The 20,250-nt window shown below is 38.0% G+C and overlaps 1 protein-coding gene across 1 annotated transcript in view; it reads right to left on the bottom strand.

Moving 5' to 3' along the window:
* The window catches only part of TEX11 (testis expressed 11), a 299,352-nt gene that overhangs the window by 66,037 nt on the left and 213,065 nt on the right, over window positions 1-20,250 (bottom strand). The window contains exons 21-24 of the mRNA XM_032393867.1: window positions 18,498-18,538; window positions 17,211-17,297; window positions 9,542-9,612; window positions 7,985-8,101 (exon numbers count right to left, since the gene is read on the bottom strand). Of these exons, the coding sequence (XP_032249758.1) occupies window positions 7,985-8,101; window positions 9,542-9,612; window positions 17,211-17,297; window positions 18,498-18,538 (316 nt within the window). The remainder of the gene's footprint in view (window positions 1-7,984; window positions 8,102-9,541; window positions 9,613-17,210; window positions 17,298-18,497; window positions 18,539-20,250) is intronic.

The raw sequence follows: 20,250 nt of genomic DNA, 5'->3' as shown, positions 1-20,250 counted from the left end.
CCATTAAATTGTATACTTTACTGGGTGAATCATAAGGTATGTTAATTATACCTCAATAAGTCTGTTAAAAAATAATCTAGGATAGGGGTCAGGACACTTTTGTATAAAAGGCCAAACAGTAAATGTTTTAGGCTTTGCCAGCCACACAAACTATCTTTCACATATTTTTCTTTATTTTCATTTACAACCTTTGGCAAATGTAAAAAAAATTCTTAACATTCAGGCTGCAGAAACACAGGCCATCAGCCTGATTTGGCTAGTCAGCAGTTTATCCAACTCATTTTAGGAAAGAGATGTAGTTCCTCAATAAATTGTAATGGTTGTATATTTTTTTTCTTTTTCTTTTTTTTTTTAATTTTTTTATTGTTATGTTAATCCCCATACATTACATCATTAGTTTTAGATATAGTGTTCCATGATATTTTTTTTCTAAGATTTGTTCATTTATTTTAGAGACAGAGAGAGAGCGCACACGCATGCAGGGGGAGGGGCAGAGGGAGAGAATCCTCAAGCAGACTCCCCACTGAGTGCAGAGTGGGAGCACGGGGCTTGATCCCCTAACTCTGAGATCATGACCTAAGCTGAAATCAAGAGTTGGATTCTTAATCGACTGAGCCACCCAGGGGCCAGGCTGTATATTTTTTATTGAAGTATAATTGACATACAATGTTATATTAGTTTCATTTGCATAACATATTCATTGGCCAATTCTATACATTACTCAATGCTCACCACAATACATACAGTCACCATATAATGTTATTAAAATGTTATTGACTATATTCCCTATGCTGTACTTTTCATGTCCACAAATTATTTATTTTATAACTGGACATCTGTATCTCCTAATTCACTTTTCCTATTTCGCCCATCACCCTATCCATTTCCCCTCTGACAATCACCAGTTTGTTCTCTGTATTTAAGAGTCTGTTAGCTTGTTTGTTTTTTCCTTTTTCTTTTTTTTTGTTTTCCTTTTTAGATTCCACACATAACTGAGATCATATGGTTTATACTTCCTTTCTCTGTCTGACTTATTTCACTTAACATAATACACTCTAGGTCCATCCATATTGTCACAAATCATCAGATATCATTCTTTTTTATTGCTCAAAAAATTAAAAATAGGAGTGGGAGAGGAAGATGGTGGCAGAGTGGAGGACACCATGCTCATCTCATCCCATGAACACAACTAGATAACAATCAAATCATCCTAAATACCCCAGAAATCAACCTGAAGACTGACAGAACAAACTCTACAACTAAAGGGAGAGAAGACGCCATATCAAAGAAGGTAAGAAGTGTGGAGACGTGGTTTAAGGGAGAAACAGATCACAAGTGCTTCAGAAGAGAGGGAGCTGTGGTCATGGAGAAGGGTGAGAGAGAGAGAGAGAGAGAGAGAGAGAGAGAAAGAGAAAGAGAGAGGAGCATATAGGGGAATGGACAAGGAGAACATTTACCCAAAGCCACTGGCTTGGAAAATGAGAGGCATAGAGTTCTTGCAACCAGTGGGGCTTACAGCCTAGAGTTTTAAAGGTCAGCAGGCTTGGCTGGGATAGAAACTTGAGGGCACTGTGCTGCTCCTGGAAAGAAGGCAGGCAAACAACCGGGGTAAGACAGCATGGAAATAGAGATCTGAAGAATGTCTGGGGCATACAGTGGGAGATTATTCCTTCAGGCCTCTCTGAGAAGAAAAGAGCTGGCTGGTGCCATTTCCTCCCCCAGCCCCTTAGCATAAACACAGAACCACCTGAGGGAAGCAGCTCAGCATGGACAATAGCTGCCTAACTTGCTTACACAAAACCCCACCTCCCTGTGCTCTGGTGGGACTGCCCTTCTCAGTCAAGCCTACCTCAGTCCCAGCATGGCAAGCCCCTCCCCCAAAAGACCAGCATAAACCTCTGCCCACACCATATCTCCCAACCAGAGAGTTCTGCAGGGCCTCTGTCCTGGTGGAGTTGGTGTCAGGTCTCATTTCACAAGCAAACTGCAGCACACCTAGTTAAAACTTGCCAGATGCAGGCCAGGGACCAAACACTGCCCACAACAGGCAAGGAGAACCTCTGCAGAGGACTGGCCTGAAGGACAGAGCAGGCAAAACACAACAGCAGAGCGCACAAAGCACACACCAGAGATGCTCCCTGAAGCACCATGCCCTGGGCATGACATGAGCTCTTATTCATAAGGACATTACTTTCAGGAGCAGGAGACATAACTGGCTTTTCTAACACAGAGAAGAAAGCAGAGACTTCGACAAAATTCCAAGATGTAGGAATTTATCCAAATGAAAGAACAACATAAGGCCATGGCCATAGATCTAAGTGAAACAGATATAAGTAACGTTCCTGATAAAGAATTTATTTATTTATTTATTTATTCATTCATTCATTCATTCATTCATTCATTCATTCATTCATTTTACAGAGAGGGAGAGAGAGACAGACAGTGGAGGTGGACAAGGCAGAGGGAGAGGGAGAGAGAAAATCTCAAGCAGACTCCCTGCTAAGTGCAGAGCCTGACACGAGACTCAGTCTCATGACTCCGAGATCATGACCTGAGCCGAAATCAAGAGTCAGTTGCTTAACTGACTGAGCCACGTAGCTGCCCCCGATAGAGAATTTAAAGCAATAATCATAAGGATACTCACTAGGCTTGAGAAAAGAATAGAAGACAACAGTGAGACCCTCAGCACAATGATAAAAGATTTAAAAAAGAATCAATCAGAGATGAAGGGTACAATAAACAAGATCGAAAACAGGCTTGATGCAATGAACTGCTGGAAGAAGCAGAGTAACGAATTAGTGACCTAGAAGATAAAATAATGGAAAATAATGAAGCTGAACAAAAGAGATGAAGAAGAATTATGCAACATGAGAATAGACTTAGGGCTCAGTGACTCCATGAAATGTGTAACATTCATATTATAGGAGTCCCAGAAGAAAGAGAAATGTGGGCAGAAAATTTATTTCAAGAAATAACAGCAGAAAACTTCCCTAATCTGCAGAAGGAAGGAGACACTGAGATCTAGGAGGCACAGAGGACTCCCATCAAAATCAACAAAAACAGACCAACACCAAGACATACTGTAATTAAACTGGAAAAATATAGTGATAAAGAAAAAATCTTAAAAGCAGCAAAACAAAAGAAGCCCTTAAGGGAAGACCCATAAAGCTAGCTAGAGATTTCTCAACAGAAACTTGGCAAGCCAGAAGAGAGTGGCATGATATATTCAACATGCTGTATGGGAAACATCTACAGCCAAGAATAATGTATCCAGCAAGGCTATCATTCAGAATAGAAGAAGAGAGAGTTTCCCAAACAAAAACTAAAGTAGTTTGTGACCACTAAATCAGCCCTGCAAGAAATATTAAAGGGGACTCTTTCAGCGCAAAGGAGACACTACAAGTGACAATGACAAGAAAGGATCAGAGAAAAATCTCCAGGAACAATGACAAAACAACTTATAAAATAGCATTAAATACATCTCTCTCAAGAACTACTTTGAATGTGAATGGACTAAATGCTCCAATCAACAGACACAGGGTGTCCGAACGGATTAAAAAACAAGACCCGTTTATATGCTGCCAATAAGAGACTCATTTTAGACCTAAAGACACCTGCAGATTGAAAGTGAGGGGGTGGAGAAATATTTATCATGCAAATGGATGTCAAAAGAAAGCCAGAGTAGTAATACTTATATTGTACAAACTGGACTTTTTTGTTCCTGTATTGTTTTTATCCTACTTTGGTATCAAGGTAATACTGGCCTCACAGAATGATTTTGAATGTGTTCCCTCTGTTCCATTATTTGTAAGATTTTGATAAAGATGTTCATTAATTATTTTTTTAATGTTTGGTAGAATTCACCAAGGAAACCACGTAGTCTTGGGCTTTTCTGTGTTGTGAGATTTTTGATTCAACATTCACTCTTGTTATTGGTCTAAGAAGATTTCCTATTTCTTAGATTCAAGATTCATGATTCAATCTTGGTAATTTGTACGTTTTTAGGAATTATCTGATTTTACTTTTCTAAGTTATCTGATTTGTTAGTGTATAACTGTTTATAGTAATCTGTTATCATCCTAATGTATTTCTGTGATTATCTGCTGTGTTGTTTTCTCTTCCATTTCTCATTTTGATTTCTGAGTCATCTCTTTTTTTTCTTAGTTAATGTAGTTAAAGCATTGCCAATTTTGTTTATTTTTTTGGAAAACCTGGTCATTACTTTCAGTGTTATGTTATTATTTATTCTGGTCTCTATTTTATTAATTTCTGATTTTTCTTTGTTATTTCCTTCCCCTCTAAACTTCAGCTAAGTTTCTTCTTTTTCTAGTTCCTTGTGGTGTAATGTTAAGTTGTTTATTTGAACATTTTTCTTAATACAAGCATTTATAGCATAAATTTCTCTGTAAAATCCACTTTTGCTGTATCCCATAGGTTTTGAGACATATTTTGATTTGCTGTTTGATTTCTTATTTGGTGCCTTGCTTGTGCAGTACTATGTTGTTTAATATTTACATATTAAATATTTAATATTTACGTTGAAAAAAATGAGAAAAAAAGAAACAACACAACATACCAGACCTGTGGGACAATATCATATAGTCTACTATATGTGTAATTTGAATCCTAAGAGGAAAAGAGAAATAAACGGGACAGGAAAAAAAACAAAGAGATAGTGGTAAAGAATTTTTCAAAATTAATGGAACACATCAAACCATAGTTGCAAAACGCTCAGAGAATGGCAAGGATTTTTTTTTAAATTTTAACCTAGATATACTATATTCGAACTGCTACAAAACAAAGAGAAAAGAGAAAATCTTATAGACAGTCAATGGGAAAAAATAAGATATCTGTATATAGAACAAAGATGAGGCTAACAGACTCCTCAGCAATTGTGCAAGCCCAACAACAGTGGAGTGACATCTTTAAAGTGCTAAAATTAAAAAAAGAACTGATGGCTCTAAATTCTACACACAGTAAAACTCTGTTTGAAAAATAAAGGAAAAATGCTTTTTCAGAAAAAGACTGGGGAAATTCAATAGATCAACACTACAAAAAAATGTTAAAGTTCTTGAGGCAAAAGGAATAGGATATCAAACAGTAATGTGGATCTCAACAAAGAAATGAAGATTTGGGGCACCTGGGTGGCACAGTCATTAAGCATCTGCCTTCGGCTCAGGTCATGATCTCAGGGTCCTGGGATCGAGCCCCGCATCGGGCTCCCTGCTCTGCGGGAAGCCTGCTTCTCCCTCTCCCACTCCCCTTGCTTGTGTTCCCTCTCTCGCTGTCTCTCTCTCTGTCAAATAAATAAATAAAATCTTAAAAAAAAAAAAGAAATGAAGATTCAAGGAAGCCCTTAAAATGTACATAAATATAAAGAACATTTTACTTCTATTTAATAGCTCTTAAAATAAATTGACGGCCTAATCAAAAATAAGAATATATTGAGAGTTTATAACATATGTAAAAGTAAAATGTGTAATAACAATAGTACAAAAGATGGAAGGGAAAATTGAAAGCATATCAGTGTAAGATTCTTACACGACACGCATTAGTTAATATGTTTTCACTTTTTGGTTGAACTTAAGTACAGATTTCATTTTCACCTGAAATAAATAAGCCTGTTCACACATGTAAGGAGTTGAAAAAAAATTAAATAAAGAAATACCATATGATGCAGTAATTCTACTACTGGGTATTTGCCAAAGAAAACAAAAACACTAATTCAAAAAGATATATGCATCCTTATGTTTACTGCAGCATTATTTTATAATAACCAAGATACAGAAGCAACCCAAGGGTCCATTGATAGATGGGTGGATAAGAAGATGTGGTATATATATATACAATGGTATATTATAACTGCTATATATTTTTTTAAAGCATCCCTCACTTCCCCCCAACTCATACTCAGGAGGGTAGAGACAATGTTGATAAAACTATACATTCCATCTATATTCCTTCATCATCGAGTATTTGGAAATACTCAAATTAATGAGCATTTAGAGAACAAGGAGCAGATGAATAGAAGAGAATTCAACAAGTCTTCATGAGACAGACAGAACACCATGGTCTAATTTACAGGGACCAGACTTAGATGGTGAAAGGCAGAAATGCATCTTCAATTACCTAAATAGATATTCTTTCAAAAGCAAAGAAGATTATAGAAGGGTTACTAGGTTAGAGTTCTTAGAAACCATTAACATTTGCAAGAGAAAGAACACACACAAAAAAGAACAGTTGTTGGAAACAAACAAAACAATTAAGGACTGTACTTAAGAGTTTGTGAAACTTCCCTCACATCAATTTGATCTCTATTCATTGAGATACAAAATTTAATAAAGTCAGGACTACCAATGTAAGGGAAAAACTTTTTGAAAAAAGATTTGTTTCTCTATTTTAGAGAGACAGACAAAGCGTGTGCGAGTGAGGGGAGGAGCAGATGGACAGGGAGAAGGAGTGGGAGAGAATCGCAAGCAGACTCTCCGCTGAGCACAGAGCCCAGTGTGGGGTGGGGCTCAATCTCACAACCCTGAGATCATGACCTGAGCTGAAATCAAGAGTCAGGGGGGAGGGGGGATCGGTTAGCCCGGTGATGGGTATTAAGGAGGGCAAGTACTGCATGGAGCACTGGGTGTTATACGAAAACAATGGATCGTGGATCACCACATCAAAAACTAATGATGTACTGTATGGTGACTAATATAACATAATAAAATTTTAAAAAAAAGATTAAAAAAAAAAAGTCAGATGCTCAACTGACTGAGTCACCCAGGTGCCCCTAAGGGAAAAACTTCTAAAAGGTTAAAAGCACCATGCAAAAACTAGATGCTATTACTCTTTTTAAGTAAAGCAAAAGACCCTATTGAGAATAAAATTGCATTTACCCATGCTTTTTAAAAGAAGCAAAATGATTGCTTTTCTTTTTGTTCTGGGGCACATAGATTCTTTTCTCATATTCTTTTAAAATGGAAAGGTTTCTAAAAAGAGGTCCCTTTACTCCTCAAGGTTAAGGATTTTGTCTTCTTTATCTCCAGTACCTAGCAGAGTACTTAATACTCAAATGTTTTTTGAGCTGAAGTCAACAAGGGAACAGAAAGGAAGGGAAATATGTTGGCAGAGATCTGGTGACAGTTTGTTCCAGATCTGAAGAATCATATGAAAGAAGCAATTAACAGAAGGAAGGAAATAAACAGCAAGAAGGATTTTATACCATTTGGAAAGAAAAGCTGGCAAGTATGGGAAATTGGGAAGTTTTCTTTGTGTAGGTAAGAGAGAAAAAGCAGAGAGAACTAGATTTTAAAATCATACCAAAAATGCTAGTGGTACAACTTGGAGACCATTTTCTTAGCTTGGAAGAAAGACAGTAGAAAACTAAAGACAAACCAATACTCTGGTCTATGGGAGACTGAGATGTTGATGTTGGCATTTTCTAGAAGGGGTAAGGTTTACAAAGCTAAGAGTGGAATTCAGGCAAAAGTAGGAATTCTGTCTTTTTGTTGTTAAAACTGAGTTACTGATAAAATATTTAAGGGCGTGGGTCGAAGAAAGCAAATGCAATTAGAGTGAAGAAAAACAATCCAAGTAAGTAATCAGATGGCTATCGAAGCTGTGCAGGTAGATGAATTCTTCCTTAGAGAATATGTAAAAGGAAAAAAAATAGAGAAACCTGTTTCTTATGGGCCACATACGATTGCAGGGAGATGATGAAGAATTATCTAAAAACAGATTCGGGAAGAGTGGTCCACGGGAAGAGTCATTTTCAAAGAAGAGATATTCAATCTTTTTAAAAGATGAGGCTAAGCCAAATGTGACCTTTCCTTAGGAAGGAATGAACCATTACAAACCTTTGAAATCAAGATGCTCCTGGAAAGGATGAAAGGGTTCTTTAAAGAAAATCAGAAAGAACTGCATCGGGGAAGGCAAACACACCAAATAGCACACTAAACTCTTTCTTGTGTTTTCTTTGAAGGTTGCACATTACCTGTTCAAAAGCTGTTGAAGCTTTTCTCCCTTGCTCTAGATCAACTGCAGCTGCCATAAGTAAACATGTTTTCTGTGCAATCAGAATTACTTGATCAGAAGGACAAAACTGGGACAGCTGATAAGAAATAACCAGAACATCAATGAATACTGCGAATTCTGCCAGGTGAACAGAAACAATCAGAATGAAAATCAGCAACATCCTGTCTGAAAGAAAAAATTCAGCTGGGAAAACACACCTCACCTTAAAAACGATATAGACTATAACACTGATTTATGGTTTTAATTTTATATTACTTTCCATTGTTTTTAAGAACCTTTCTAGAGATAAAAAGCTTCATTTCTTTGCAATTTTCCTATCTTCCCAGTGATAGGTACTGTCATTTGGCCCTGTATTTCTATCTAGTGATTTATTTCTTGCTTTGTGTTATAATTTCTAAGTGATTTTCCCCCTGGCAAATAGATTTCCCCTTTGTATTGAATAAAGCTGAAATTAGCACATATATTGTCATGGTTGAAAGAGACAATGTCAAATCTTGACAGGCATTATTAGGCATAACCTCATCATTAAACCTTGTCCTCTAACTTTAGGAAAAACTCCCAGCTTTTACTACAATAAACCTCTAGGCCACTTGGGATTCTTACATAGAACCCTACTAGTGCTATCACAAATGTTCAAACTAAAACTAATTTATTTCACCTAATTTAAATGGCAATTATACCTAAACTTTCAAAGACTATTTCTTAATCTCCCAAGATGTTTAGTGACCATAATCATCACTGTCACTGAATTAATAGCATTTCAAAACACCTTATCCCTCTAGGTCTCAGGTTACTAGTATATAAAATGAGGGAGATATGCTAGATTATCTCTATAGTTCTTTCCAGTTCTAAAACTCTTAACATTTAATCTGTCTCAACATATCAGACGGTGTACTCCTGAATGTGTAAGAGAGACATTCTTAGCCCCTCTCTCCTTTTATTCTCTAATTAATATTCTTCCCTTTCTGGCATTTAATCTCTACCTTGGAGATCAATGACTATTTAAAAATGCTTATAATTGCAAAACAAGCTTCCAAATCCTTACATACAGAACCTTCTATAAGAAAAATTATAAAGTAGGCCCAAGATTCTTAGCATTCTTTTCACCTCCTCATTTCCCCAGATACCTATTCTATACTCTACAGATTTATAACCCTTCCTAATGTTTTATTAGTTGGTAACTTAGAGTATTCCTCTCCTAAAGAGAGTTGTATTTTAATATAGGACTCTGGGAGACTGAATTCCTTCAAAAGCAAAGAAATAAGTCTCTTATGGTAAAACTTCAGGCTCCCTGATGGTTGGTTGTAATATTTTGGTATGGGGAGAACTGCTTTATATTTGCACATTGTATCCTACAGGGAACAAATGCTCCTTAGGTCATTCCTGTTTAGACATGTATTCTAAAAGTTTCTAGATTAAAAGCCAATACCACTTTATATTTAGCCCTTGAAAATAGCCACAGTGGTCATATCTTTGTTGTGGTCCATTCGTGAGATCCTTACTAGAAGAGACTTACCTTGTAAGAGAGGATGAAGAACTCTCTCATTGTCACTGGGTCTCTGCCACATTGCACAGCCAAGTTCCAAGCTGAAAGTTATATGAAATAATGTAATTATGAAAATCAGTTTAATCTGTACCATTATAATCTTCACTACCTGCATTTTTAATATTAATATACTAATAAGGGGTTTTGTGGGTTAAAAAAGCTAACTTTACATTTTTAGAGAATTTTAAATTCTCTACATTTAGAGACTTTTATCACTTCCAATCTTCAAATCTTGCCAATAACTAATGGAGGTAGTGCTGAATTTTTTAATAAAAACTGGGGACATACAATACATTCTCAGCTGGAATAAATCCATCTATAAAATAAGGATCACCAAGGAGCTCACCACTGGAATTCATAAAAGGACGTTAAAATTCAGCAGAGGTGGGGAGCTAAGATGGCAGCTTGCCTCATCCCTTGAACACAGCTAAATAACTATCAAATGATTCTGAATACCCAAGAAATCGACCTGAGCACGGGCAGAACAAACTGCACAACCAGAGGGAGAGAAGAGTCCACACTGAGGAAGGTAGGAAGTGCGGAGATGTGGTTTTAGGGAGAAATGGATCATGGGTCCTATGGAGGGGAGGGGGCCCTGGTTGTAGAGAAAGGTGAGGGACAGTGGGGCACACAGGGATATGCACAAGGAGAACACTTCCCCAAAGCCATTGGCTAGGAAAATGAGAGGGGCTGATTTTTTGTGAGTTTTTCCACCAGTGGGGCTCAAAGACTGGAGTTTTAGAGGTCCACGGGCATGGCTGGGATAGAGCCATGAGGGCACTGCTCTACTCCTGGAGAGAAGGCAGGTAAGCAACGCTGGGGGGCAGACAGGGTGATCTGAAGATTGCCCCTGGCGTGCGCGGGGAGAGACTGTTCGGTCTTCTTGGAGCACATCTGTGAGAGGCGTCATTCTAAGAGATGCCTCTCCAGGGACAGAAGAGCGAGCCAGCAGGCGCCATTTCTTTCCCCCTCTCCCTCAGCACAGGCACGGAGATACCTGCTGAGGGCGGCTAACCAGGGTGCTGGCTGTTTAGCCTGCTCTGCTCCAAATCCCACAGCGCTGCACTGTGGCGCAGCTGCCCTTCTGGGTCAAACCTCCATCAGCCCCAGCACAGCGAGACCCTCCCCCAGAAGACAAGAGCAGGTCCCTGCCACAGCAGGTCACTAAAGTTTGGAGTTTTAATAGTCAGCAGACTTGGCTAGGATAGAGTCCAAAGTGCACTGCACTGCTTCAGGCAGGCAAGCAACCTGGAGACAGACAGTGTGAAAAGAGCAATCAGAAAAACGCCTGGTATGTACAAGGGGAAATTATTCGCTCTTCTGGGAGTGCTTCCCTCAGAACAGCAAGCATGGAGACCGCACTCCAGGGAAAATGGAGCTGGCTGGTGCCATTTCCCTCCCCTGCCCCTCGGCATAAACGAACTTCAGTAAACAGAACAGCATCAACACTGGCTGCCTAACCTGCTAACACCAGGTCTTGCCCCCACTGCACTCTGCTGGTACTGCCCTACTCTGGCAAGTGTGCCTCAGTCCCAGTGCAGCAAGCCCCTTCCCCAGAAGGCCAGCACACACCTCTGCATGAACCTCAACTACTGACCAAAAAGTTTTGCAAGGCTTCTTCAGTTCTAATGGAAGTAGCATCGGGTCTCATTTAACAAGCAGACCAGAGCCTGCCTATTTAAAACTCCCTACACTCTGGCAAAGGTCCAAAAACTGCCCACTGCAGGCAAGGAACGTCTCTGCAGACAAATGACCTAAAGAATAAAGCAGCCAAAACACACCAGCAGAGTGCATGCAGCACACTCAAGAGACACTCCCTGAGTGCCCAGGCCCTGAGCACTAAGTGACCTCTTCCTCATAGAGCCATTACTCTCAGGAGCAGGAAACATAATAGGCACACACAGAAGAAGGCAGAGGCATAGACAAAATGCCAAGATGGAGGAATTCATCTCAAAAGAAAGAACAACAAAAGGTCATGGCCAGACATGTAATCAAGACAGATGTAAGTTACATGCCTGATGGAGAATTTAAAGCAACAATCATAAGGATACACACTGGGCTTGAGAAGAGCATGGAAGACTGCAGGGAGACCCTTATCGCAGAGATAAAAGAGTTAAAAAACAATTAGAAATGGAAAATGCAATAACTAAGATTCAAAACCAACTGGATGTAATGACCACCAGCATGGAAGAAGCAAAGCAACAAATAAGTGATAAAGAAGATAGAATAATAGAAAATAATGAAGCTGCACAATAAACGAAGAGTAGTTATGGATCATGAGAATACACTTAAGGAATTCAGTGATTCCATCAAATGTAACACCATTCATATCATAAGAGTCCCAGAAGAAGAAGAGAGGGAAAAGGGAGCAGAAAGTTTATTTGAAGAAATAATAATTGAGAACTTCCCTAATCTGGGGAAAGAAACAGACATAAAAATCCAGGAGACACAGAGAACTCCCATCAATATCAACAAAAGCAGACCAACACCAAGACATACTGTAATTAAATTTGCAAAATATGGTGATAAAGAAAAAAATTCTAAAAACAGCAAGACAAAAGAAGTTCTTAACTTACAAGGGAAGACCCATAAGGTTAGCTGCAGATCTCTCCACAGAAACTTGGCAAGCCAGAAGGCAGTGCCATAATATATTCAACATGCAGAATGGGAAAAATCTGCAGCCAAGAATACTGTATCCAGCAAGGCTATCATTCAGAATAGAAGGAGAGATAAAGAGTTTCCCAGACAAACAAAAACTAGAAGAGTTTGTGACCACTAAACCAGCCCTGCAAGTAATATTAAACGGCACTCCTTGAGTGGGAAAGAAAGATAAAAAAATGACAAAGACTAGAAAGGAACAAGAAAAATCTCCAGTAACAATGACAAAACAAGGGATAAAATGGCACTAAATACATATCTACCAATAATTACTGTGAATGTTAATGGACTAAATGCTCCAATCAAAAGATATAGGGTGTCAGAATGGATAAGAAAACAAGTCCCATCTATATGCTGCCTACAAGAGACTCATTTTAGACCCAAAGACACCTGCAGATTGAAAGTGAGGGGATGGAGAAACATCTATCACACAAAGGGATATTTTTTTTAAAGATTTTATTTATTTTTTGACAGAGAGAGACACAGTAAGAGAGGGAACACAAGCAGGGGGAGTGGGAGAGGGAGAAGCAGGCTTCCCGTGAAGCAGGGAGGCCGATGCGGGGCTTGATCCCAGGACCCTGGGATCACGACCCAAGCTGAAGGCAGACGCCTAATGACTGAGCTACCCAGGCGCCCCAGGGATATTTTTTAAAAATGGAGTAGGAATATTTATCTCAGACAAACTGGACTTTATTTTTTTTAATTTTATTTATTTATTTGTCAGAGAGAGAGAGAGAGAGCAAGCACTTACAAGCAGAGGGAGTGGCAGGCAGAGGGAGAAGTAGGCTTCCTGCTGAGCAAGGAGTCTGATGTGGGTCTCGATCCAGGACCCTGGGGTCATGACCTGAGCCGAAGGCAGACACTTAACTGACTGAGCCACCCAGGCGTCCCCAAACGGGACTTTAAAACAAAGACTAGGGGCACCTGGGTGGCTCAGATGGTTGGGCATCTGCCTTCGGCTCAGGTCATGATCTCCAGGTCCTGGGATCAAGCCCCACATTGGGCTCCTGGCTCAGCTGGGAGTCTGTTTCTCCCTCTGCCTCTCCCCCTGCTTGTGCTCTGTCTCTCTCTCTCTCAAATGAATAAATAAAATCTTTAAAAAAAATAAAACAAAGATTGTAACAACAGTACCCAAAGAAGGGTACTATATAATAATAAAGGGGACAAACCAGCAAGAAGATCTAACAACTGTAAATATTTATGCACCCAACATGGGGGCACCCAAATATATAAAACAATTACTAACAAATATAAAGGAACTCATTGGTAATAGTACAATAATAATAGGAGACTTTAATACCCCCACTTACTGCAGTAGACAGACCATCTAAGCAGAAAATCAACAAGGAAACAATGGCTTTGAATGACACAACAGACCAGATGGACTTAACAGATATATTCAGATCATTTCATCCCAAAGCAGCAGAATACATATTCTTTTTGAGTGCACATGGGACATTCTCCAGAAGAGATCATACTAGGTCAAATCAGGCTCAGCAAGTACAAAAAGACTGAGATCATAACATGAATATTTTCTGACCCCAACACTATGAAACTTGAAGTGAACCACAAGAAAAAATTAGGAAAGGCCACAAATACATGGAGGTTAAACAACATGCTACTAAAGAATGAATGGGTCAACCAGGTAATCAAAGAAGAAATAAAAAAATACATGGAAACAAATGAAAATGAAAACACAATAGTCCAAAACCTTTTGGATGCAGCAGAAGTGGTCCTCAGAGGGAAGTATATAGCAATGTAAGCCTACCTCAAGAAGAAAAATCTCAAATAAACAACCTAACCTTAAACCTAAACTAGCTAAATAAAGAACAAATGAAGCCTAAAGCCATCAGAAGAAGGGAAATAATAAAGATTAGAGCAGAAATAAATTATACAGAACCTAAAAAAAACCCCAGTAGAACAGATAAATGAAGGGGTGTCTGGGTGGCACAGTCAGTTGGGCATCCAACTCTTGGTTTTGGCTCAGGTCGTGATCTCAGAACCCTGAGATCAAGCCTTTCATCGTTCCATGAACCCCTCCCCTCTGTTTGCACTCTCTCTCAAATAAATAAATAAATCTTAAAAAAAAAAAAGAACAGATCAATGAAACCAGGTATTGGTTCTTGGAAAAAAATAATAAAATTGATAAACCCCAGCTAGATTTATCAAAAAGAAAAGAGAAAGGACCCAAATAAAGAAAATCACAAATGAGAGAGGACAAATAACAACACCACAGAAATACAAACAATTATAAGAGAATCTTATGAGAAATTATATGCCAACAAACTGGACAACCTAGAAAAACATGGATTAACTCCTAGAAACATATAAACTACCAAAACTGAAACAGGAAGAAATAGAAAATTAAAACAGACTGATAACCAGTAAAGAAACTGAATCAGTAATCAAAAATTTCCCAACAAACAAAAGTCCCAGGCCAGATGGCTTCATAGGGAAATTCTACCAAATATTTATTTATTTATTTATTTATTTTTTAAAAGATTTTATTTATTTATTTACTTGAGAGAGAGAGAGAGAGAGAGAGAGAGAGAGAGAGAAACAGCATGAGAGCGGAGAGGGTCAGAGGGAGAAGCAGGCTCCCCGCTGAGCCGGGAGCCCGATGTGGGACTCGATCCCAGGACTCCGGGATCATGACCTGAGCCGAAGGCAGTCGCTTAACCAACTGAGCCACCCAGGCGCCCTCTACCAAATATTTAAACAAGAGCTAATACCTATTTTTTTCAAAGTGTTCCAAAAAACAGAAAAGGAAGGAGAATTTCCAAACTCATTCTGTAAGGCCAGCATTACCCTGATTCCAAAACCAGACAAAGACTCTACCAAAAAAGAGTACTACAGGCCACTATCTCTGATGAACATGGAGAGGTTCATCAGAAAGTTAAAAATAGACCTGTCCTATGATCCAGCAATTGCACTACTAGGTATTTACCTGAAGAATACAAAAATACTGATTCAAAGGGATATATGCACCCTGATGTTTTTATAGCAGCCTTATCTACAATAGCCAAATTATGTAAAGAGCCCAAATGTCCAACAACTGATTAATGGATAAAGATGTGATGTGTATGTGTGTGTGTGTGTGTGTGTGTGTGTATAATGGATTATTACTCAGCCATAAAAAGAATGAAATCTTGCCATTTGCAATGATGTGGATGGAGCTAGAGAGTATTATGCTAAGTGAAATAAGTCAGAGAAAGACAAAACACCAAATGATTTCCCTCATATGTGGAATTTAAGAAACAAAACAGATCAACATAGGGGAAAAAAGACAGGCAAACCAAGAAACAGACTCCAAACTATAGAGAACAAACTGAGGGTTACTGGTGGTGAGGTGGGCAGGGGGATAGGTTAAACGATGATGGGTATTAAGGAGGGAACTTGTGATGAACACTGGTTGTTGTATGTAAATGATGAATCACTAAATTCTACACCTGAAACTAATATTACACTATATCTTAGCTAACTGGAATTTAAATAAAAACTTGAAAAGAAAAAAAGTTCAGCAAAGAACAGGGTACACTAGAATCAAAGGCTGAAGAAAATTGTTGTAAAGATTCACATCTTCCATAGAACATTGGAAGGCCCCATTTGGCAACATTTAGCATAATCTTCATGTTGGAAAATTAAAATTAAATTTCAGTGAAAGAAGTATTGGAAAACAACTTCTCAAACTTCCAAAAGATCAAAGTCATTATAAACCTTTCTATAGTTTAAATGGGTGTTATTTTCAATTAGTTGCGTAAGTTTCTGAGAAGCCAGATTGCTGTGTTTATTCCATTTTCTCCTAGATTAGAGTCCCCGTAAACCCCGTAAAGCAGAAAAAGATTCATGAGAACGAGTCCACTTTGTGACATTGCTGCTTAATTGCTCTTGATTACTTATCACTGTAATAACTGCCTCCACAATTTTTATACTTGAAATTAGCCAAAAGGCCGAGAAGCAATTGCCTCCACAATTTTTAAAGTGTTTTTACTGAAATTAAGCCTAATAAAGTAAATTACACAACTTATAATTGGTTAGCTTGATGAATTTTCAAAGTGAATATAATGATGTGACCAATCCAGATCAAGACAGACCTTGATCATTACCAGAAACTCAGAAGCAACCCAAGCATCCCTCTTCAAGTCCAACTCCCTTCAAGGGAAACCACTATCTTCAATTCTAATATCATAAATTAGTTTTGCCTGCTTTTTTTTATTACCACATATAAATGGAGTCAATGTCTGACTTCTTTTGTTCAACATTATGTTTGTGAGATTCATTCATTTTGCTGCATGTAGTTGACTTTTCATTTTTATTTTTTATGTAATCTCTATGCCCAACATGGGGCTCAAACTCATGACCCGGAGATCAAGAGTTGCATGTTGTACTTATACTAAGCCAGCCAGGTATCCCACAGGTAATTTATTTTTGATAAATCAAATTTAGAGATAAGTTAGGCATTCCAGATCAAATTTAGGAGCATAGCCTTGGGGACCTGCAATTGTTAAGTCCTCATTTTATTCTTAGACCCATTTCTAGAGAAAAAGAAAACTAATCTTTATTGAGTACCTACTATGTCCCAGGTTTTTATTTAAAACCTTTACTAGCCCTGTGAAGTATGTATAATTGTTTCCCTTTTATAAATAATGAAACTGGGATTAAGTAAGTTATCCTTGTACCCACTGCTACACATAAAGAGCCAGAATTTGGGGTGCCTGGGTGGCTCAGTCGGCTGAGCGTCCAACTCTTGGTTTCAGCTCAGGTTGTGGTCTCAGGGTCATGAGAACAGGCCCCGCATTGGGGTCTGTGCTCAGAGGGGAGTCTGCTTGTCCCTCTCCCTCTCCTCCTCCCCCTGCTTGCTTGCTTGCTCTCAAATAAATAAATAAATAAAATCTTGAAAAAAAAAAAGAGCCAGAATGTGAATCCACATGTCTGATTCTACCACCCACCAGTTTCCCATAGCCACAGAATATCCTTTTACCTATTTTTCGAAACCAATGAGCTTCATTAGCTCTTGAGTCTGAAGTCGAGGCCTCTCCATTGAAAGGCTGAGAGAGTTTCAGGAGTGCTGCATTGAAAAGAAAGATTTTATAGTGAGGTCTTTTACTTTATACTCTAGCAAAATTTTTAATACTGCCTTAAAAACAGTCAAACTGTTTTGGGTTTGAAATGAGAAAATTCTTTGTGTGTGTGTGTGCATAGGTACATACCAAAAGTAATTAAAATGACACAAAGCATTACCAAAGCTCCAAGAAGCAGTTAACTCAAACTTTGGGGGAACAAACACATCTTTGGAGAGATTTATAATTTTACTTAATCATTCACCACCTGAGGTAGAAAGATAGGATTTACATGTAAGGAAACAAAAGAGTAGGAACAATCATTAAAAAGACTGAAATGGAGATGGAGAACTGGAAGAGTATCAACAGGTTGCCATAATACTTACTGAGCTCCCACAGCAAGCATACTGAAGAACCAGAACATGCTGTCATCATCCCAAGACATTTACTACCTACCCACATACCCTTCTGAGAGGTAAGAATACCAAACAGCCAAGTATGAAAGCCTTGGTTTCTAAACCACTTTGCTACACTTAACACCTTAGTGATAGGTAACTGAGGTATAAAACTGAACTCCTGAAATAAAGAAAATAAAGTTTCTAAGATGTTTTGGACATGAGGAAATAGGTACTTGGGTAGTGGAAATAGGAAGAGCTGTTAGGCAAAAGAGACATTGGGTAAGAAAGCACAGATTTGGAAAAAAGAAATCGATGTGGCTAGGAGGTTAGCTTGAAGTGAAGAGGGAGGAATTAGTAGTAGAAAGGGGAGAGGACATAGGCTTGGGTAGTTCGATAAACAAGTTTCAAAATAACAGAGTAAACAATCTGAATCTGATTCAGAGAGCATGAAAATTAACAGGGTGCACAGCATTTTTATTTGTCTTGATCCTTTTTCACCTGCTCTATTCTTAGGTTAGGATCAAACAGCAATAAGGACAGACAGAAAGAAGGACAGAAGGAAGGAAGGAAATGTCTTTAAAATAAATTGGAATAAAAAGAGAGCTGAAATCACATTTGGAGATGAATGTGAGTGATGATAAACTTTTCTCTGCTTGTGAATAAAGAAACCAAAGTAGACTTCTATGGCAAACATTAATAAAAGCATGAAGCTTAACTCAAACATGAAGTCTGTCTGAGTCGTGTACTTGGAGAATTTAATAGAAGACAGAGGCAAGATGAAGGAGTGAAAATAACCAAGATGATATTTACCTGTATTCAAGCAAGTCAAAAGTCTATCCATTTCTTTCTTTCTAAAAAATAAAGAAAAGAGTGTTTTCCTACTGTTCCAAAGCTTTACTACAGAAAAGTACCAAAATGAGACCCCAAGAGAGCTACACAAAGACAACGCAAAACTGTGAAGTTTATTGTTCGAGGCTCCATCCTATCATTTCAACACTATTTTTCCTCACTATAGGATACTGTTCTTCATTCCCCAGTGCTCTCACATTTTTTCTCTCTTCCCCTTCTACTCCTACTCTCAGCAAAGGATTTATATTACAGGGTCACTGAATTTGAGAGCAGAGAGTAATTTTTGTGATTTTCAAGCTTTTTCTTTTTTGAAGAGAGGAATTAGAACCCTTGTTTCAAATAAACTTTGATGAAAATCTAATATACAAGAAAAGATGTAAGTTTAGCTGTTCTGTTTGAACCAGTGGTGAGAAGAGGCCTAGAGCCTCACCTTCCTGGAAGTCCCTGAGGCTGTGCCACAGAATTTCCAGGGTTCTGAAATATATTTTAAAAAGCACTTATCCAGTCCAGACCCTTCATTTTATAGATGAGGAACCAGATCTGGAAATGGAGGATGATGTGTCTAATGTCATGCAATTAATGACAATTTCAGGACTACAACACAGGTTTCTCTCTCTTTTTTTTTTTCCACAGTTTTCATAAAGGTCTACAACACAGGTCTCTTGACCCTTTGTCAAATTTCTTTAAGGGGTATATAAATTTTAACAGAGGAAAACATGTCATTTTACTGAACAAAGGAATGAATATGGAAGTACTGGCAAGTTCAACTAAGGAAGTTAAGTATACTAGAGTATACTATGAGACTATCCCTATCATGAGGAGCTCTAGTATTACATAATAAAGACTATGCTTCAGGAAAAGTGGCAGCTTTCTCAGAGATAAATAGAAGTCTGGTTTACTTAAAATAACTTCTTAAAGTAAACTTTATTGATTTGAATTTCAGCTGATCTAAAGTTGACTTCCTCACTTATTTAATTCAGTGACTATAAAATAATCCAGTAAGGGTCCATTAATGCTAATACATAGTATAAATAAGAATGAGGAACTGGAACGGGATGTATATAGTCTATTTAAGAGACAAACTGCTTTAAAAAAAATTTTAGCACGCGAGTTGTTAACTTAGGTAGATACTGCTAAATGAAAACCATGGGTTTTTTAGAAGAGAAAGGAACTTTAAAGATTACCCAGTCTAGCTTTTTTTAGAAGATGAAAAAAATAAAGCTTAGAGAAGTTAAAATAAGTTGTTGTTGTCTAAGGTGAACCGGAGTTAGTGAAATGACTGAAACTGGAACTCAATTCTCGGGCTCTTTCACTGAATTGGGCTTTTATTTTTTTAATAATCTATTTGTTAAATAAGTGCTGTCTGCTCTCTGAAAACACTGCTAGCAGATGTTCTTTATGACTATATTTACTTGGGAACAATAAAGGTCTATTTTTAAACTATTCTGTAATTTAAGTTTATCATTAATTTAAATAGGATTCCTTTCCTTTCCCCATTTCCAAATTGATTTTAATGAGTAAGGTTTGACTATATGTCACAATTACATGGAATATGAAGCACTTTTTAATACCAGTACTAAAGATCTTCTTGTGAAGAACTGATTGATATTCAGCCATTTAAATAAACTGAGCGGCTATTATGTGTCAGATACTGTCCTAGGTTTCAGAGATACAAAGATAAATACAAATAGTCCTAGCCCTCAAAGAGATCTTA

This window comes from Phoca vitulina, unplaced genomic scaffold (assembly GCF_004348235.1).
Source record: "Phoca vitulina isolate PV1807 unplaced genomic scaffold, GSC_HSeal_1.0 scaffold77, whole genome shotgun sequence".
Classification (NCBI taxonomy): domain Eukaryota; kingdom Metazoa; phylum Chordata; class Mammalia; order Carnivora; family Phocidae; genus Phoca; species Phoca vitulina.
Note: the sequence above shows the minus strand (reverse complement) of the source record. Positions and strands in the feature narration are given on the sequence as shown.